At 51.5% G+C, this 20,971-nt stretch overlaps 1 protein-coding gene across 1 annotated transcript in view; it reads left to right on the forward strand.

Annotated features, from left to right (window-relative positions):
- Positions 1 to 20,971, forward strand: part of LOC106895408 (guanine nucleotide-binding protein G(k) subunit alpha-like) — a 43,911-nt gene that overhangs the window by 14,989 nt on the left and 7,951 nt on the right. The window contains exons 3-7 of the mRNA XM_014954823.1: positions 5,589 to 5,662; positions 5,821 to 5,863; positions 5,973 to 6,114; positions 8,673 to 8,830; positions 18,584 to 18,712. Coding sequence (XP_014810309.1) covers positions 5,589 to 5,662; positions 5,821 to 5,863; positions 5,973 to 6,114; positions 8,673 to 8,830; positions 18,584 to 18,712 — 546 coding nt within the window. The remainder of the gene's footprint in view (positions 1 to 5,588; positions 5,663 to 5,820; positions 5,864 to 5,972; positions 6,115 to 8,672; positions 8,831 to 18,583; positions 18,713 to 20,971) is intronic.

A 20,971-nucleotide genomic window follows, 5' to 3' on the forward strand; every position in this document is an offset into this window, starting at 1 on the left:
ATGAGGTACCTCCTCTTGATGGCTCTGGGAGAGGACCTGGAACAGAAGGAAAAACTCCTTTAGGAATAACGTCCCCCTGCCAGACCATGCCCTTGGCACTGTGACTGCCACCCGTGTCATTGGAGGAGCCAATTTTGGGTTGTACGGGGTAAAAAAAGAGAAGTTTAGAGGATGTGGGTCGCTGTTTCTTCCTTCTGCCAGTCCCTGAGGAGCAACCTCTCAAACCCCACTGAGGAGTGTGGGGTCGGGAGCGGGGAGGGAAGGAGTTAACCCCAAATGGGTTGAATTGGTGTTGTATAAGCACCCTGGCTGTGTTGTCACGGCATAATTGTCTCTGATGCTGTTTTGTCAGTCAAATGACAGGTAGGACAAGTTCAGCATCGCCTGCTGCGGCAGCAGATTATTTTAAGATAATCTAAGGAGGAAATGACAAGCAAAGATGACGAGGAGAAAGAAAAGCCGGAGAGGTCCTGTTCCAAAACCTCTTCTGAATTCCTGTTCTTGGGGCTGAACACCCCTCTTTGGGGGACACCAAAGCTTTCAAATCTGGGGAATAGGGAGGATTATTGGAGAATAAACCCAGGGAGGGGTTTGTGTTCTGGTGGGGTGGAAGTGCTGACTCTGTGAAGCGTTAACGTTTTCACATCTGACCACAAAAGCTGGGGAGGGGTTTGTGTTCCTGGCGGGGTGGAAGTGCTGACTCTGTGAAGTGTTAACGTTTTCACATCTGACCACAAAAGCTGCCCGGCCTGAGAAGCCACAGAAGGAGCAGAGGGAGCTTCCCAAACCCTCCTCCATTTTTAAATCCTGTTTAAATCCAGCCAGGAGAGGCACAGACACCTCGGCAGCTGGGAGAAGAGGCCATAACACAAGGAAACCCACCTGCTAAAGGGATGTTTCCTCCTTGTTTCGGCCCGTGTCTCCCGTATCTGGCTGCACCCCCCGGGGTTTGCTGGGGTGGAAGGTGGTAACTCCAACATCCGAGCCGAATTCAGGGGATTCTGCTTAAAATGTGCTTTATTCCTCACCCCTCTTTGTGCTTCTTGGAGGTGGAATCTGTTTTATATTGTCTGTTCTGCTTGAGGATGAACCGGCCACGGCTTGTCTTTAAGACTTGAGGGAATTAAAAAAGATGGTATCGAATTGTCCTTATGCTTAGGAATAATTTAAAAGTTGAAATTCTTTGATTTCCAGGCGTTTCACTTGCCAGCCTGGATGTATTTGATCACAGGAGGGCTCTAACCGGGTAACCCTTCAACCTGAAGTGACGGCTAATTGCTTTAAATTGATTTAAATCGCGCTCTGTGCGGGGCAGCTGTTAGTGCCTCTGTCCCTTGAGAGGGATGTCGAGACGGGGAAAACTCAAGGTGGCATCTCAGAAATCAGCATTTAAAGGTGTCCATGCTCTTAGATGTTTGTCAGGGCCGTGACACCCCCAGGAGCTGTGCAAAAGGGACATCGAGTTCTTTTCCTCTTCTTGCCTCTCTCTCTTCTTTTCTGCAAAATGGTTCCAAAGAAGCAAAAGAGAAGCTTGAACCCTGGAAGGGTTCAAGGCCAGGTTGGAGGGGGCTTGGAGCAACCTGCTCTGGTGGGAGGTGTCCCTGCCCAGGGCAGGGGGTAAGGAATGAGATGGTCTTCAAGGTCCTTTCCAACCCAAACCATTCCATGAAATCCTTGTCCGACCACCCCACGATGGAGGTACAACCCTGTAGCACTTGGAAATGGGTTTAACGAATTACAGCACCCATTAAGTTGAGTTTCCTCCCATTTGGCACCCAAGAACCTGCCACGAAAGCCCTTGTCCCACCCTGAAATCTCTCCCTGTGAGAAGGGGCCGATTTGTGTCTGCTTTTCAGCCACCCCGAGCTCTGAAAACATTTGGCCCCTTGTTTGGTTTGAAGCTGCCCAAGTGGGAATAGGAAACGCACCTTCAAGCTTGAAAATGACCTTGTCTGGTGTTGGGGAAAGTTTGTGTTGTAATTTAATACGGCGATGGATCCTCAGGAACCCTCAGCCACATCCAGGATCTGAACCTGGAGGTGGAAATCCAAGCCTGAGGCGGTGAGAGCTGCCATGTCCTCCTTCTGTCCCCATGCCAGGTCTGGGCTCCGGGTGGCACAACGTCCTCAGAGCTGGTGAAAGAGCCACTGGTGTCCTCATGGGTCCCTCCTACCTCAGGGTGTCCCATCTTCTGGCTTTTCTGTACCTCTTCAGAAAGCAGCGGTTGGGTTTGCCCCTTCCCAGCCACCACCTTCCTGCCCTTCCTTTTAATTCCTTCATCAGCCAAAAGGGTTTCTTCACTGGTGATACTGGGAAGAACCCGAAGGACTAGATGATCTCTATGGTCCCTTCCAACTGCACTGGTGATACTGGGAAGAACCCAAAAGAATGTGAAATAAGGTGTTCAAAATGCCAAGCAAGGGAATAACTCCTGCCTGTCACAAGCACAAACCCCCGAGTGACCTCTTCAGGGAGTGGATTTCTCGGTTCCTCTGCCCGTTTGACGTGAAGTTGTGAGACCCAGAAGTGACTCCTGCTTTTTAAAAAGCTCTGCCCCTTTCAGACCTCCAAGGAGTTCCTCCTTCCTGAGGCTTCAAGGATGGAGCTGGAGCTGGATGGAGTTGTCCCCTCTGGATGCTGTGAGAGGTTGAAGCTCATTCTGGGAGGCTGTGCTCCCCAAAGTGAGCACCACAAAGCTTTTCTGCTTTTTTATCTGGAGAAATCCACCACAGCCTGACATTCCTGAAAGCTGCTGGTGGTTTTTTTTCCCTCTGATGGTCTGATTAATCTAAAAATGCTTTTTCTCTCCTACCTGAGCCCTCCCTGCCGGCAGCAGAGCCGCTCTGGGTTAGCACATGGTCCTCTTCCCTGGGCTCTGCTGCTGGGACCTGATGGGAACTGGGGGAGCTCCTGGTCCGTTGGGGATTTTGGGAGTCACCTCTCCAAACCCTGGGCAGGCTCAGCTTCATTCCTGTGCCCTGGGCGAGCCCGGCTCTGCGGCTCGGAGGGAGATCTTTGGGGCTGAGGAGCCCTGAAGGTAGTGGCTGGTCGGGCTAGTTCACCAGGAACTCCTGGTGGTGTGGTCACAGGAGGTGGGGTAGCCCAGGCCCAGGGTGGGGTAGCCCAGGATGGAGGCCGGGGTAGCCCAGGCCCATGGTAGGGTAGCCCAGGATGGAGGCTGGGGTAGCCCAGTTTGGAGGCTGGAGTAGGGCAGCCTGGAGCTAAGGGTGGACTGGGGTAGGGGTAGCCAGAACTGGGACACTGGTAGCCCAGGACAGAGCTAAGGGTGGACTGGGGTTGGGGTGGCCCAGGACCATGGCAGGGGTAGCCCAGGATGGAGCTAAGGGTGGACTAGGGGCAGGGGTAGCCCAGCACCAGGTTATGGTAGCCCAACACTGGGTTATGGTAGCCCAGAGCTTCTCCTGCCACCCAGGACCACCTTTTAGGAGTGCTCTATGGTTCAAGAGCAAAAGCTGTGAAAAACACAATAGCTGTTATTTTACAGAAGGACAAGGATAAAGTGTTTGACCCTGAAAGAGGGGAGATGGAGATGAGATGTGGGGAAGAACTTCTTGGCTGTGAGGGTGGTGAGAGCCTGGCCCAGGTTGCCCCGAGAAGCTGTGGCTGCCCCAGCCCTGGAGGGGTTCAAGGGCAGGTTGGAGGGGGCTTGGAGCAACCTGGTCTCCTTGAAGGTGTCCCAGCCACTAGAAGGGATGGAACTGGATAAACTTTAAGGTCCCTTCCAACCCAAAACGTGCTGTGATTCTGTGGCGATTCCACCCCTTCCCTGGGTTGGAGGGGACCTTTAAGTTCATCAAGACCAACCATCAACCCAACACCGACCAACCCACCACTGACCCATGTCCCTCAGCAACGGCTTTTAGATCCCTCCAGGGATGGTATTTGGGGAGTGGAGCCACAGGACGAGGGGGAAGGGTTTTAAACCAAAAATTAGGAGATGGAGCTGAGATGTGGGGAAGAACTTGTTTGGTGTGAGGGTGGTGAGAGCCTGGCCCAGGTTGCCCCGAGAAGCTGTGGCTGCCCCATCCCTGGAGGGGTTCAAGGGCAGGTTGGAGGGGGCTTGGAGCAACCTGGGCTGGTGGGAGGTGTCCCTGCCCAGGGCAGGGGGTGGGAATGAGATGGTCTTCAAGGTTTCTTCCCACCCAAACCATTCCATGATAACTCACCCCCCCCCCACCCCAGATCTTCAGAGGCTCAACCAGAGGGGGTGTCACTCTGCCAACACATCATCCAGCCTGAAGGTCTGATGTTTCAACACGAAATCATCCCGTGGCAAAGGCCCGTTTCCGAGCTAAACCTGCGGAACCCTTTATCCTCAGTTTCCCAGAATAATAATAATAATAATAAATCCCTGGTTTATGGGAAATGATAGAGAAAAGAGCTTATTAATCAATTTGCCTCGCCTGGGCCGCTTGGGCGGACGCGGATGGGTGCGCCGTGAAGATCCCCAGGTTGTCTCCTGGCCCTGGGAACCAGCCTTGGCAGTTGGAGGGTTGGAGCAGGAGAGCCCAGGTCCCTCATCTTCCTCCTGGTGATTCACAGGCACCTTCGCTGCCTCTTCAGGTCTAGACAGGCATCTCCTTTGAATTTTGATGGAGTTTTTTAGGGCGGTATCTGGCTCGGGAGCGGTGTTGGTGTGTGCTCACTGCTGCACCTAGTCCTTCTGCTGCGGAAAAACCACGTTAGTTTGAAGGATTATGGGCAACTTTTGGGCTAGGTGGAGAAGGGAACCTGCAAGCTCCGTCGTGGTGTTCCTGCTCTGACATAGTGACATCTCGCTGCCATCCAGCGAGATCTGGACAGGCTGGAGAACTGGGCAAGGAAGAACCTCGTGAGGTTCAACAGGGAAAAGTGTAGGGTCCTGCACCTGGGGAAGAAGAACGTCAGGCATCAATACAGGTTAGGGGTGGACCTGCTGGAAACAAGCTCTGAAGAAAAGGATCTGGGGGTCCTGGTGGACAACAAAATGACAAGGAGCAAGTTCTTCTGGTCAGGAAGGCCAACGGACTCCTGGGCTGCGTAGGGAAGAGTGTGGCCAGCAGGTCAAGGGAGGTCATTCTCCCCCTCTGCTCTGCACTGGGGAGGCCACAACTGGAATCCTGCGTCCAGTTCCAACTCTAAAAATTCAGTGAAATTCAGTGAAATTTCCAGGCTTTAATATCTTAAGATGCCTCACCTGGATCTGCAAGAGCAGTTTGTCCCCGCTTTGGAGCTCAGTTCTGGGGCTGCCTCCCTTCCAATGTGTATCACCCAAAAATGCTTCCAAATTGAATGTTCCTTGTAAGGATGCTCCAGGATCTGTGGTTGCATCCACCTGGTTATTCCAGGTGAATGCTTTCATCTCGCAGAGCTGATGATGACGATGCCCTTCAGCCGCAGGGCTGGAGTTACTGAGCTGGAAGAGAGGGATGTGAAGAGCCTGTGAGATAAATCCTCATCCTGGTTTTCAGACCCGTCTGGGTGATGGGGAAGTTTATGTTGGAAATTCAGGAGCTCTAGGGTTGGGTTTTTTTTATTTTTAGCAGGTGAATTCCTAACGAGTGTCAGCGTCTGGAAATAAAACCCAGGAAGGATGTAGATGTGGATGTAGATGTGGATGTGGATGTAGATGTAGATGTGGATGTGGATGTGCTCCTCAGTGGTCCCTCCCCAGGAGCTGGGATGGCTCCTGGAGAGCTCTGTGACTCCAAACCCCATCACCTCCAGTGTGGAAACTGGGAAAAAAGCACATTCCCTTTCTCCTTTTCATTCCGTATGGTTGCTAACTGGAATTATTTAATTTTTTTTTGTGCTTTTCAGGTGCTGGAGAGTCTGGGAAAAGCACCATCGTGAAGCAGATGAAGTAAGTGAGAGCGCAGACGTGTAAACCCCATTTTTGTGGAAGGTGAAATAAGGGCCGTGGAGTGCCTTACTGGTTTGGCCTGGGACTGACTGGCCTGGTTTTCTTCCAGGATTATTCATGAGGATGGCTACTCGGAGGAGGAATGCAAACAATATAAAGTGGTTGTCTACAGCAATACTATCCAGTCCATCATCGCCATCATAAGAGCCATGGGGAGGCTAAAGATAGACTTTGGGGAAGTTGCCAGAGCAGTAAGTATTTCATTTCTATTCCCTCAATTGTGTTAATGAATCCTGGAAATTCGAGCCGTGAGGCTCACGCTGGAAATTATGTTTCTTCCAAGATCCGACAGGGAAAGAGCTTTCATCATCTGTAACCTATTACCGGTGGAAAGAGTCAAGTATTTAATTGAGGTTGTGGGTAAAAACCTTTAGTAGTTTGAATGCTCGGGGAAAAAATAAATAAATAATCCCCACATCTTTGTCTTAACTATTGGAATTTTGAACAAAATTCTCAGGTTTAGGTTTGAATGGCTTGATGTCAGTCCTCAGTTGTGCTTCACAGCTTTGTGGCTGTGGATTTTTAAGCTGAGCCAAATAAATTGTGATACTTTTCACTACTTAGTTTAATATTTTTCACTACTTATCCCCTTAGTTTTTTAGGGGGGGTTTGAGGCCCTGCTTTTCCCCACCCATCCTGTTCTGCTGATTCCTTCCTTGGGTGGTTCCCAGCTTCGCCTTCTCTTCAAGAAGGTAGAACCTGAAGTCAGGATGTCTTTGCCCCCGTGGTGGTGGGGAGAAGGGTGGGCAGGACGGGGTGGAGGAGAAGGGAACTGTTTGTTCCACCCCAGGAACAGCCTGGGACTCGCTGCCCGGCACTAATTCTTCGTGTGCGCAGTCAGTGCACGGTCAGTGAAGCAATTTATTTCTTTGTGATGCAACCACAGACGTTTTGAACTTAGGATATAAAGCAGGTGCTCCAGCCCTTGGATCATCTCCATGGCTCTCTGCTGGAGTGGGGCCAGAGGAGATGCTGGGAGGGCTGGAGCCCCTCTGCTGGGAGGGGGGGCTGAGAGAGTTGGGGGGGTTCAGCCTGGAGAAGAGAAGGCTCCAGGGAGACCTTGGAGCCCCTTCCAGTCCCTCAAGGGGCTCCAGGAGAGATGGGGAGGGACTCTGGATCAGGGAGGGGAGCCAAAGGACAGAAGGGATGGAACTGGATAAGCTTTAAAGTCCCTTCCAACCCAAAACATGCTGTGATTCTATGGTGACTCCAACCCAGGGAAGGGGTGGAAGGGACCTTTAAGTTCATCAAGACCAACCATCAACCCAACACCAACCAACCCACCACTGACCCGTGTCCCTCAGCAACTGCTTTTAGATCCCTCCAGGGGTGGTATTTGGGGAGTGGAGCCACAGGATGAGGGGGAAGGGTTTTAAACCAAAAATTAGGAGATGGAGCTGAGATGTGGGGCAGAAATCCTTTGGTGTGAGGGTGGTGAGAGCCTGGCCCAGGTTGCCCCGAGAAGCTGTGGCTGCCCCATCCCTGGAGGGGTTCAAGGGCAGGTTGGAGGGGGCTTGGAGCAACGTGGGCTGGTGGGAGGTGTCCCTGCCCAGGGCAGGGGGTGGGAATGAGATGGTCTTCAAGGTCCCTTCCCACCCAAACCATTCTATGGGCAGATCTTTGCTTGCATGTCAACCCAGGCTGTTACTCCAAGTTCTCCTCCCGTTCCTCTCCGTGCTTGCCGAGGGCAAGAGGTGACCTCAGCTTTGTTGAGGAGGAGGAGGAGGAGGAAGATGGTAAAATCCAAGTTCCTTTCTCAGTTGCCCTGCCCAGGCTGAGCTGCTTTCCCAAAAGCAGAACAAGAGCCGGGTGCCAGGTACTTTTGTGTGTCCCAATCCACCCCCGAGGGCAAACGACTTGCCAAGCTTTCCTAGGAGAAGACCCAGGGTAACCAAATTTATTGTCTTTATTGTGCTCTCTGGCGTAGGCCGAGCTCAGGTTTGTGCTGGGCCACGTGGTTTAGGGATAAAATGAGAGGAATCAATGCTTGGGAGAAACCAGTCCCAAATGAGGAACTCACTGGGATGTTGGGAGGTCTCTGAGGTCTCCCCAGATGCTGCTGGTGGGGCCGATGGCTGCCGAGATGAACACCAGGGAGATGTAGATAAGCCTGGTTTTTGTTTTCAAACTCTGTCGTGAGCTTGTAGAGGAGCGAGGTCCTGCTCAAAGGCTTCTGAGGAGGATTTTTGATGCTCTGGGGGCAAACACTCAACCCCTGCTGGGTCCAGCCCGTCTCCTGATGAAGTGTTTTATTCAGAAATCGATCTCCCTTCTGACACTTTTTGCCACAAACGGCAACTCCGCAAAGCTTTAAACCCATAATCGTCCAAAACTGCTTCTGATACTGAATTTTTCCTTCTTGCCATCCTGTACAGCACCAAAAAAGAGTTTTTTCCAGTTTTAAAAACTATTATTTATCCTTTAGTTCATTATTCTATAGCAGCTTGTCGACGTTCTTACCTTTCCTTTGAAACGCTGCACCGGGTTGCCAAAATCTCATGTTATTGATGTGAATTCTGCCTGTTCTTCAGAGCTGTGTCCCCAAACAGGACCTGCCTTTCTGACAACAGGAGAAAAATAACTTGATTTGGGGGAAGAAGAGTGGATTGACAGCAGGAGAAAAGACACCACCATTCCTCCGAGCGGTTGCCGCACCCCCTGGGATCGTTACTGTAAAACTGTGATTTTTAAAAGGCATCAATGAGGATAAAGGTAGAAATAATGTGTTTTATTCCCTTTTTCCCTGCAGGATGATGCCCGTCAGCTGTTCGTGTTGGCTGGCAGTGCGGAGGAGGGGGTGATGACCGCCGAGCTGGCCGGGGTGATCAAACGGTTGTGGAGGGACGGCGGGGTCCAGGCCTGTTTCAGCAGATCCAGAGAATATCAGCTGAACGACTCCGCCTCATAGTAAGAAACCGTTCCCCCTCAAAAAAAAAAATGGGCTTCAAAAAGAGCCACTTTGTCCAAGCAAGGTGGTATTTGGGTGGTGAGGGGTGGACAGGAGCCCTGGTCTGACTGGTTTAGACTGGGCAGGGCTTAGGAGGTGACTGGGGGGTTTGGTTCAGCAAAGTCAGTTTTGCCGTTTGTTTTTTCCTCTTTTTTTTTTTTTTTTTCTTTATCCTTTAGTTCATTATTCTATAGCAGCTTGTCGACGTTCTTACCTTTCCTTTGAAACGCTGCACCGGGTTGCCAAAATCTCATGTTATTGATGTGAATTCTGCCTGTTCTTCAGAGCTGTGTCCCCAAACAGGACCTGCCTTTCTGACAACAGGAGAAAAATAACTTGATTTGGGGGAAGAAGAGTGGATTGACAGCAGGAGAAAAGACACCACCATTCCTCCGAGCGGTTGCCGCAGCCCCTGGGATCGTTACTGTTAAACTGTGATTTTTAAAAGGTATCAATGAGGATAAAGGTGGAAATAAGGTGTTTTATTCTCTTTTTCAATGCAGGATGATGCCCGTCAGCTGTTCGTGTTGGCTGGCAGTGCAGAGGAGGGGGTGATGACCGCCGAGCTGGCCGGGGTGATCAAACGGTTGTGGAGGGACGGCGGGGTCCAGGCCTGTTTCAGCAGATCCAGAGAATATCAGCTGAACGACTCCGCCTCATAGTAAGAAACCGTTCCCCCTCAAAAAAAAAAATGGGCTTCAAAAAGAGCCACTTTGTCCAAGCAAGGTGGTATTTGGGTGGTGAGGGGTGGACAGGAGCCCTGGTCTGACTGGTTTAGACTGGGCAGGGCTTAGGAGGTGACTGGGGGGTTTGGTTCAGCAAAGTCAGTTTTGCCGTTTGTTTTTTCCTCTTTTTTTTTTTTTTTTTTCTGGATGAATCTGGTTTTTATGAAGGAATGTGCCCTCGTGGCCAAGAAGGCCAATGGCATCCTGGGGGGGGGGGCATCAGGAAGAACTTGGGCATCAAGTTCATCATCATCATCACTTGATTCTGTGATCCTATAATCAGGTGGAGGGAGGTCATCCTGCCCCTCTGCTCTGCCCTGGTGGGGCTCCAGCTGGAGCACTGGGACCAGTTCTGGGCTCCCCAGTTCCAGAAGGACAGGGAACTGCTGGAGAGGGGACAGCAGAGGGTACAGAGATGATGAGGGGCCTGGAGCATCTCTCTTACGAGGAGAGGCTGAGGGACTTGGGGCTTTTGGGGCTGGAGAAGAGGAGGCTGAGGGGGGATCTGATCAACACCTATAAATCCTTCAAGGGTGGGTGTCAGGAGGATGGGGCTGGTCTTTTTTCAGTGGTGCCCAGGGACAGGACAAGAGGGAACGGGCACGAACTTGACCATAAGAAGTTCCATCTCAACATGAGGAGGAACTTCTTCACTTTGAGGGTGGCAGAGCCCTGGCAGAGGCTGCGCAGGGAGGTGGTGGAGTCTTCTTCTCTGGAGATCTTCAAGCCCCACCTGGATGCTCCTGAGTGATGTGCTCTGGGCAACCCTTCTCTGGCAGGGGGGTTGGACTAGATGATCTCTAGAGGTCCCTTCCAACTCTGACAATTCCATGATGATTTTGGGGGTTAAGTTGCCTCCCAATGTTCAGCTGAAAACTGATCTCCATTAAGCCTTTGATAAAAATGAGTCTGGAAGTGCTTTATTAAAAAAAAACCCAAACACTTCAGATGTGTCACGGCTCGGTTGCCTGCAGGCTCTGTCGGCGCATCAAGTTCATCATCATCATCACTTGATTCTGTGATCCTATAATCAGGTGGAGGGAGGTCATCCTCCCCCTCTGCTCTGCCCTGGTGGGGCTCCAGCTGGAGCACTGGGACCAGTTCTGGGCTCCCCAGTTCCAGAAGGACAGGGAACTGCTGGAGAGGGGACAGCAGAGGGTACAGAGATGATGAGGGGCCTGGAGCATCTCTCTTACGAGGAGAGGCTGAGGGACTTGGGGCTTTTGGGGCTGGAGAAGAGGAGGCTGAGGGGGGATCTGATCAACACCTATAAATCCTTCAAGGGTGGGTGTCAGGAGGATGGGGCTGGTCTTTTTTCAGTGGTGCCCAGGGACAGGACAAGAGGGAACGGGCACGAACTTGACCATAAGAAGTTCCATCTCAACATGAGGAGGAACTTCTTCACTTTGAGGGTGGCAGAGCCCTGGCAGAGGCTGCGCAGGGAGGTGGTGGAGTCTTCTTCTCTGGAGATCTTCAAGCCCCACCTGGATGCTCCTGAGTGATGTGCTCTGGGCAACCCTTCTCTGGCAGGGGGGTTGGACTAGATGATCTATAGAGGTCCCTTCCAACTCTGACAATTCCATGATGATTTTGGGGGTTAAGTTGCCTCCCAATGTTCAGCTGAAAACTGATCTCCATTAAGCCTTTGATAAAAATGAGTCTGGAAGTGCTTTATTAAAAAAAAACCCAAACACTTCAGATGTGTCACGGCTCGGTTGCCTGCAGGCTCTGTCGGCGCGGAGCAACATTTTTGCTTGAAAATGATGATTTTTTCCTTAATTTGTAACACCTTGGCAGGGTATCGGGGAGTTTAGATCAAGGTAATTGAGATGACAAGAGGAGGCTTGCTCCGATCCGCCTGTGCCGTGCGAGGAGGAAACTGCAGATTCAAAGGGAGTTAAAAAAAAAAAAAAAGCGCGGAGCAACATTTTTGCTTGAAAATGATGATTTTTTCCTTAATTTGTAACACCTTGGCAGGGTATCGGGGAGTTTAGATCAAGGTAATTGAGATGACAAGAGGAGGCTTGCTCCGATCCGCCTGTGCCGTGCGGGGAGGAAACTGCAGATTCAAAGGGAGTTAAAAAAAAAAAAAAAAAAAAAAAAGAGAGATGAGGAGGGGGGTTGGGTGAGGGAATAATTTAATGAGGAGAAAAGAGAAAAGCTTAAGGACTTCTGGAGCGGAAGATCTAGGGCAGAAAGCACAAGGGGTTGAGCGGAGCTTAAGGAGGACGCTGGGGATGGGGAACCTGATGGTCTGTTTGAAAGAGGAGGAGGAGGAGGATGGAGAAAACGGGGCAGAAAGGTGGTCTGGAGGTCAGGGACGGGGGAACATCAGCCGGTTTTAATCGGCCCCAGCTTGTCCTGAATCATAGAATCACAGAATCATAGAATTGCCCAGGCCGGAAGGGACCTCCAAAGGCCATCTAGTCCCACCCCCCCGCAGTCAGCAGGGACACCCCCAACTAGACCAGGTTGCCCAGGGCCTCGTCGAGCCTCTCCTTGAATATCTCCAGGGAAGGGGCCTCAACCACCTCCCTGGGCAACCTGTTCCAGTGCTCCACCACCCTCCCAGTGAAGAACCCTCTCCTCATCTCCAGTCTCAATCTGTTCCCCTCCAGCTTGAAGCCATTGCCCCTCGTCCTGTCACTGCAGGCCTTTCTAAACAGGCTCTCCCCAGCCTTCCTGTAGGCTCCCTTCAGGTACTGGAAGGCTGCTATTAGGTCTCCCTGGAGCCTCCTCTTCTCCAGGCTGAACAACCCCAGCTCCCTCAGCCTGTCCTCGGAGCAGAGGTGCTCCATCCCCCTGATCATCCTTGTGGCCCTCCTCTGGACCCTCTCCATCAGGTCCATGTCCTTCTTATATTGAGGGCTCCAGACCTGCACACAATACTCCAGGTGAGGTCTCACCAGAGCAGAGTAAAGTGGCAGAATCCCCTCTCTGGACCTGCTGGCAACGCAGATTTGATGCAGCCCAGGATGGGATTGACCTTCTGGGCTGCAGCTGCCCACAGCCTGCTCATGTCCAGCTTCTCCTCCACCAGCACCCCCAAGTCCTGACTGGATTTGGGAGGGTTATTCCTGTCCCTGAATATCTACAACCCACTCCTGTCCAGTTCCTGGAAGCGGGAGGCGTGGGCAGAGCTGTGGTGACGGGCTGGTGTCACGTCGGTGGGACGGGGACATCTCAGCCCCATGACGACGGGGGTGTTTTGCTCATAAACACATCAGAGGATGTTGCTCCCCGTCCTGAGGCCACAGGAAACGGTGCTAAAAGCAGCTTTATTTTGGCTGAGTGGCCCAGGAAACGCTGCGAGTGGGTGCCTTCTCTTCTTCCCTAATGACTTCCCTCCTTCATGCTCAAAGGATGGGCCTCTTGACTCCAATTTGGTGGTGGTGGCCACGTAGGGGACCAGTTTTTGTGCCAAGTTCTCTCCAGGGAGTTTCACTTCCCCTTTCTTTTCCGTCTCTCCGACAAACGGGGCTGAAACTTCACGGTCAGGAGCCTTTTGATACCTGCCCTGTTTGAAATGATGGAATTCCAGTTGGAAAACCAGTATGGAGCTGTTTTGTGCCCAGTTCTGGCTGCCTTGGGAGCTGCTCCTCGCTTCACGTCTCGGCAGAAACACCCAGAAAAGGGGAGGAAAACGTAAAAAGAGGAACAAATGAGCAACCGCTTGTGAAAATGAGGTGGTGTCAAGAAGGAGAGCCCTGTGGCCGAGCGCCAAGGCTGTCAGGGCACCATCGAGTTGTTCCAAAAAAGCTTTTCTTCCTGCTCTTTCTGGCCTCATTGAACGTTTCCCCCCGGTGCCAGGGGGGTCCTACCCCTCGGGAGCTGCCCCTGGTGTGAGGAGAGGAGGAAACTGGGATAACGGCGCCACGGGCAGAGATGGCTTCCGAAGATAACCCCTCGTGAGGGTGATCTGAATGATCTGGCCTGAAATCTTAGTGGGATGTCACATGGTTTCTTCTTATTTTTGAAGAAACAGTTGGGTAACTCTCGGTCTAAACTGTGGATGGTCAAGCAGTGGTGTGAGATCTCGGTGTCTTCTCCAGGCACCATCTGATAATCGTGGAATGGTTTGGGTTCTGACATCCCTCTGTAACACCCACCCCACTCTTTTGGTGTGACATTTCAAACATCTATATTTTTACCTGCCTGATTACAACTTCCCATTTGGCTTTTCCTCTGAGCTCAGCTCTGTCTCTCACCTCTCCTGGCAGCCACAGCTTCTCGGGGCAACCTGGACCAGGCTCTCACCACCCTCACAGCCAAGAATTCCTTCCACACATCTCATCTCAGTCTCCTAATTTTTGGTTTAAAACCCTTCCCCCTCATCCTATGGCTCCACTCCCCAAATACCATCCCTGGAGGGATCTAAAAGCTGTTGCTGAGGGACACGGGTCAGTGGTGGGTTGGTCGGTGTTGGGTTGATGGTTGGTCTTGATGAACTTAAAGGTCCCCTCCAACCCAGGGAAGGGGTGGAATCGCCATAGAATCACAGCACGTTTTGGGTTGGAAGGGACCTTAAAGCTTATCCAGTTCCATCCCTTCTAGTGGCTGGGACATCTTCAATGAGACCAGGTTGCCCAAAGCCCCCTCCAACCTGCCCTTGAACCCCTCCAGGGATGGGGCAGCCACAGCTTCTCGGGGCAACCTGGGCCAGGCTCTCACCACCCTCACACCAAACAAGTTCTTTATTTTTACCTGCCTGATTACAACTTCCCATTTGGCTTTTCCTCTGAGCTCAGCTCTGTCTCTCACCTCTCCTGGCTCCGGGCGATGCCGTGGAGAAACATTTCAGTCCCAGGTACACGATTCCTGGTGTACAAGCCCAGACCCCGAGGTGATGGTGGAGCCAGGTGGGTCCTGAGGCATCTTCAGGTACCTCCATCTGGGACCTGGACACGTCAGCAAGTTGATAATACTTTAAAATATTTTACTTGCTGCTTTCGGTACTTTATCCAAACTTCATGCCGACACCGGTCTGCAGATACTGTAGGTAATTACCTGCAGTTCTCCCAGGCAATTAACATAGTTTCTAATTAACCATTCTCTTATTCTGCCCTATCTTGTCTTGTTCCCAAGTGGCAGGTTTTGGCCTGAATTCCCTGACACGGTGGCTGGGGGAAAACTAGATGATGGGTGCTGGGGAAAAACTAGGATATTTCCAAGTGGATGTTTTCCTCCTCTTGGCTTTCAAGCTCTGGCTTCGGGGCATCGTCTTCCCGATGTTTTCCTGTGATTCCCCTCCAGTAGCATCCCCTTGGGATCACAACTCAGGTTCCTGAAGGGAGTTTTTTCGCCCGTGGGTCTGTCTTTAGCTGGCCCAGATGAGCATTCAGATGGATAAAGGTAATAACACCCTCCTTTTCCTGGAGATCCTTCTCTCTTACCTCGTTTTCTGCTCCGTCTGCCAAAAATCCAGCTAAACACGAAGGGGAGGAGGCAGAATTCTGCAAAAGAAAGGCTTTTTTTTATTTTTAAAATCTAGGTTCCACCTGCTTTTTTTCTCCTGCTGCGGGAAGACCTGGCTGTAAGTGATTAATTCTATACGAGCTCTCAACCCAGGCAGGAAAAACCCCGTTTGTGTTTTCAACCTGGCACTTTCAGGCTCTTGGGATGACATTTCTGGAAAGCTTGGGCTTTGGTGGGTGCAAATCTCCACCCGTTTGGGTACCAGACCCCCATCTTTCTGCCCCCCCTTTGGCATCTTTTCTCCCCTCCCTGGCAGAAGCCAGGCTTTTGTTGGCTGCTCTGCCCTGGGGCGTGATGGTGACAGCCCCCCCCCTCCTCCTCTGCTTTTTTTTTCCTGCTGCGGGAAGACCTGGCTGTAAGTGATTAATTCTATACGAGCTCTCAACCCAGGCAGGAAAAACCCCGTTTGTGTTTTCAACCTGGCACTTTCAGGCTTTTGGGATGACATTTCTGGAAAGCTTGGGCTTTGGTGGGTGCAAATCTCCACCCGTTTGGGTACCAGACCCCCATCTTTCTGCCCCCCCTTTGGCATCTTTTCTCCCCTCCCTGGCAGAAGCCAGGCTTTTGTTGGCTGCTCTGCCCTGGGGCGTGATGGTGACAGCCCCCCCCCTCCTCCTTCCCAGAGCTCAGGCTGCGGATAAGAAATGCTTTGTATGAATCTTTCAGAGCCCTTTTTTTGGCCTTGAAAGCGTTTTTTTGTTGTTTTTTTTTTTTTTCCTAGCGCTGAAAGGGAACACGAGTGAATTTGTTAGGAAAACACCACGGCAGGGCTGGTGTGAGCCTGGGGAGGAGGGGGAGGAACTCTCTTATCTTCAGCAGTTCCCCATCAGAACATCCTTCTCCTGCCCTCAATGTTTTCTTAGAGGGTCTGAGATGGGACCACACTGAAATTGGGAGGTTTTTCTGCTGGGGCAGGTATTGAAGCAGTGCCAGGGTGCCCTGGGGGGTCACCCAGCCAGACACTGCTTAAGCTACAACCTTTTGCTCAGCTTTTTTCTTTGGTTTTGTGTTTTAAGGGTGAAAAAAAAAAAGGGAGACAAATCCAAAGTGTCTTTTCACAACCTCGTGTTTGCCAGGTGGTGGTGGAAATGTGAGAAAGAGTTTGGCTCCGTAAACAGGGGAGAAAAGGAGCTGGGAAGAAGTGGGGAAGGGGGTTCAAACCCCATGGGGTCGGAGGAAGATGCAGGAAGATCTACCTCCTCAGTTCCTGAAATAATCTTGAGGAGGAACATCTTGAACCTTTCGGACAGACCCAAGCTGGGGGGTTAGGAGATGCTCGAAACCGTGAGTTTCAGATTGTGCTTTTCCAGGTGGTTTTTTCCAAGTCCCACTGAATCCCTGGAGGGAAACAAGTGGGAATTGGTGCAGTTGAGCTCTGCAAACTGGTTTTCTCGGGTGCCCATGAGCCCAGTCGCCTCGGGCAAGGTGAGGGATGGCTGGAGGAGGCCACACATCCTTGGTTTGCTACCAAGAAATCCCCTCTGCTGGGTCTTCCAACTGCTTCAGCCTTTCTGTGGGGTCTGGTATTTATTTTCCATTTATTTTCCCTTCAAATCTCCCTGGAATTAACCTGGCAAAGCTTATTTTTATTATTTTTTTTTTGAAGGCAGCTCGTGGCTGGAGCTTCATCTGCTCCACCTCGTCCCCCCAGGGCCGTGCCCATCACTTTGCTTGCAATTCCCTGGCTCCCTCTTTTCCCCCTAAAGAGCCTGAACTGGGAATTGCACCAGTTCCTCTGCCCAACCTTCTGCTGCCGAAAAAGCCAGCAATTAGGAGCAGATGTTTTACAGCTTCATTTATCATTTCAGCCCTGGCACGTTTATCCCTTGGGTGATTCGGGGCAGCTGTGTGACCCGTATCGAAGCCGAGTTGCTGGGTCAGGTCTGCCATCAGCTTTTTCAACCGGCTAAAACACATACTGGTAGGGGAAAAAAAGGAGGGGGGGAAAAATCTGGGCACGTTATTTCCTCAGCTGAAATATTTCTATGAAGGTAAGAACCTTCTAAATTCTGTTTTAGTGAAACTAAAGGCCGGTCCCAAGTGTAAGTTTTGGGTGCTGTGTTTCTGGTGACAGAGTAGGTCACAAAGGGGTCACCCCATGGAAGAGGAGAGAGAGGAAGGAGAGGAATTGGCCCTTTCTGGGCTAAAACAACTCATGGGATGAAAGATCTTTGAGAAAAGCCCCGGGTGAGCGTGTACAGGAGGTTGGATTCTTCCAGAGCTCAGAAAATAGCTCCTCAAGGGGCTCCAGGAGAGATGGGGAGGGACTCTGGATCAGGGAGGGGAGCCCTAGGAGGAGACGGAGGGGTTTGACCCTGAAAGAGGAGAGATTTGGCTTAGATATTAGGAAGAAGATTTTCACTCTGAGGGTGGTGAGAGCCTGGCCCAGGTTGCCCCGAGAAGCTGTGGCTGCCCCATCCCTGGAGGGGTTCAAGGGCAGGTTGGAGGGGGCTTTGGGCAACCTGGTCTCATTGAAGATGTCCCAGCCACTAGAAGGGATGGAACTGGATAAGCTTTAAGGTCCCTTCCAACCCAAAACGTGCTGTGATTCTATGGCGATTCCAGCCCTTCCCTGGGTTGGAGGGGACCTTTAAGTTCATCAAGACCAACCATCAACCCAACACCGACCAACCCACCACTGACCCGTGTCCCTCAGCAACGGCTTTTAGATCCCTCCAGGGATGGTATTTGGGGAGGGGAGCCATAGGATGAGGGGGAAGGGTTTGACACTGAAAGAGGGGAGATGGAGCTGAGATGTGGGGCAGAAATCCTTTGGTGTGAGGGTGGTGAGAGCCTGGCCCAGGTTGCCCAGAGAAGCTGTGGCTGCCCCATCCCTGGAGGGGTTCAAGGGCAGGTTGGAGGGGGCTTGGAGCAACGTGCTCTGGTGGGAGGTGTCCCTGCCCAGGGCAGAAGAGTGGGAACTCGATGATCTTCAAGGTCCCTTCCAACCCAAACCTTTCTGTGATTCCGTGAAACAGCTTCCTCCGTCGCGTGGCGTCCGGGAGCCGTCGAGAGCTGCGTTAATTTGCTGTTGCTAAAGGAGGTGAAGGAATCTGCCTCTTCTGGGGGTAGTTCTTGAGGCTTCATTCTTTCCTCCTGCCTCCTTTGACGTGCCCTTGCCCTTTAAAAACCAGCCGCGGGATTTATTGCCTTGTGCTTTGATGCCAAAGACCTTGAATTGCTTTGAATTGCCCCAAGAGATACCGCTCTTGGCGTGGCTTCAACAGCAGCAGCAGCACTTCCCGGGCTTGCTGCTTATCAGCCTACACTTTGTGGGGCAAAGTCATGTGGGGAAGGGTTAAAAATCCCCCCCCAAAAACCACAAAATCAATCCTTGGTGATAAGGGGAGGGGGGGGTTTGTTTGCTGCGTGTTCGGGGTCTTTCCTGTGCGAAAGCGATGAATGAATTCCCTGATGAAATGATGAAATGCTGTTCTTCTGCAGTTTATAAAAGATTCATGGCTGTCAGGCAGCCTAAAAAAAGCCCGTTTTGTGTTGTCTCCTCTGGTTTAGTTACCTGAACGACTTGGATAGAATATCCCAGCCGACCTACATCCCCACCCAGCAGGACGTCCTGAGGACCAGGGTTAAAACCACCGGCATCGTGGAAACCCACTTCACCTTCAAGGACCTGTATTTCAAGTAAGCCAAGCCCCCCTGGGGGTGTTTTGGGGACCTGGTGGGTCATGTGTCCCCTCCACCCCAACACCCTGGGCTGTAAAACCTTCTCTCCTCCTCCTCCTCCTCCTCTTCCTCGCCGCCGTTGCGCTCCCTCTCTCCCTGGCACCGCTCACCGGGGAGACCGGTTTGACTTTTATTTGCCTTCTTCTGTTCTTTCCAGCTGCTTTTCTGTTGGAATCGCAGACACAGGTACCGGCTGCTTGTTTGTAGGATCCACCCCTCCAAAAAAAAAACCAAAAACAAAACCCCACAAATACTAAAAGGACACTGGCTGCTGGATTTTGGAGTTTGAATTTAACCCTGTCCTGCAAAGCGGGAGATGAAGCCTCTCCCCACGCTCCCAGCCTCAGCTCTGGGCTACCTGGTCTTCTCCAGGAGGCTGTAGGTGACACTGGGGACCTTGGTGTGACACCCCAGGGGATGGGACATCCATCCCTGTCCCTTCTGCCTTCTAAATCCAGTTCCTTCAGGGCTCGGACCTGGCAGTGTCCCTTTACTATCACTAACAGAGCTTCCTCTAACCCCGTAGCGGCTGCTCGCCTGCCTTTTAGCTCTCCCCCTCCCTGCTCTCCCTCTGCTCGTTAGAAAATCCTCATTAGATCTTGGCTTTGGATCCCTTGTGGGCTCCCAACAAACAGCCTGGACCCCCTTAGGGTCAGGCTTTTGTGTCCCATAACGTGGGTGTCAGAAAAAGTGGGTTCCTTTCCTCTGCCACGACGTTTTCCAGCCTGTGTTGCTCCCAGCCTTTAAATAAGCATTTATTTGCTTATTTCTCTTTAGCTTGTGTTTGAAAACGGTTTGAAAGAGCTGCAAAAAAAATCTTGAGCGTGGCTATATAATCTGAGTGATAAAATCTGACCCCTTTGCACGCTTTTTTTGGGGGAGAACAGTCGCGTTTTGGCTTCGGACCCAGCTTAACTCGACGTTTTAACAAAAAACACCTGAATGCTTTTGCGTCACCGAGCTCTTTCCGTGGCTTCTGGTTCCTTCATCCCGGGGGGGGTGGAAAAACCCCTCATCTCCTGCTGTGATATCTCAGGATTAGCCTTCCCAGCTGTGGGACCTGCCCTGGGCTGCTCAAAAATCCTCTCCATCAGACGTGAGCTGGAGGTGGTGGGTTGTTTTATTGTTTAATGGTTAAAATCCTCCTTTTCGAGGGGAAAAAGGGGGTGCTGAGAGGGGGGATGGCTCTTTCCCCATCTCTCCTGGAGTCATGGATCATGTGTGGAGCCCAAGATGCTCCACGTCCCCTCCAGGAGGGATTTGGCCCACGAAAGGAAGCATTAATACATCTCAAACCCTGAAGCCACCATCCTTCCTGCAATAGGAACCTTGATGTCCCATCTCGATGGTGACCAAGGGGCTGAGATGGCCTCAGCAGAGCTGTGACTCCCAATTTGGGATTCACTTGGCCACACTGGGATGTCAGGGACGCTGGTCCTTTCCAGATGGCTCAGCCCTACCAGCAGAGTAATGGCAAACGAGGGAAGCGATTAAATACCCCGTATCCTCATGAAAATCTTCATCTTTCCCCGCTGTGGGGGAGGGTTTATCTTAAAGAGGAGCCAGGATTTGGCCAAACTCCTTTAGCATCGTTAAATTATGTCCCTTTTGGCCCAGCCCGGGTGGTTTTCCCTCCCGTCTGCCTGTTTGAGAACAAATCCATGGTTAGGATTTTCCTAACTCTTGGGTATTGACTCGTATCTGGTTTGATTTAACCAAATCACAGCCCCTCAGGACAATCCCTCTCCAAATACTGTCCTGAGCAGAGGGTTGTAACCCTGTGGTGAGACACATCTTGTTTTACACACAGGAATTCTGTCAGCAGCTTTCAAACTTCACATTATTTTGGCTTTTTTTAAAATTTAAATACACAAAACTGCTTCTTCACCCCCTGAACTCTTTTCCTGGGCCCCTGGTAGTGGTGGGCAGGGGAGCGTGTTCCAGCTCATCCCCAGTCAGAGTTGGGTGTAAATGAACTGGAAACGTTGAGGGTGAGGAGGTGTTTGGAGTCCGGTGGAGCAAAAAGGATGGTTGCTAAGGAAATAAGAGGCAGAGAACAAAATAAACGTGGCCGGGTGAATCAGCAGAGTTCTGGAGAACCAGGGAGGAAACCTCTGCTTCTTCCTGCTGAAAATGTCCTAAAGAAAAAGAACTTGAAAATCCAGAGGGATTTAAAAAGAGGCCTCGGAGCTGGTGGCCTGGCCTGTGCGTGTTTTC

This window comes from Calidris pugnax, unplaced genomic scaffold (assembly GCF_001431845.1).
Source record: "Calidris pugnax isolate Ruff unplaced genomic scaffold, ASM143184v1 scaffold263, whole genome shotgun sequence".
Lineage (NCBI taxonomy): Eukaryota > Metazoa > Chordata > Aves > Charadriiformes > Scolopacidae > Calidris > Calidris pugnax.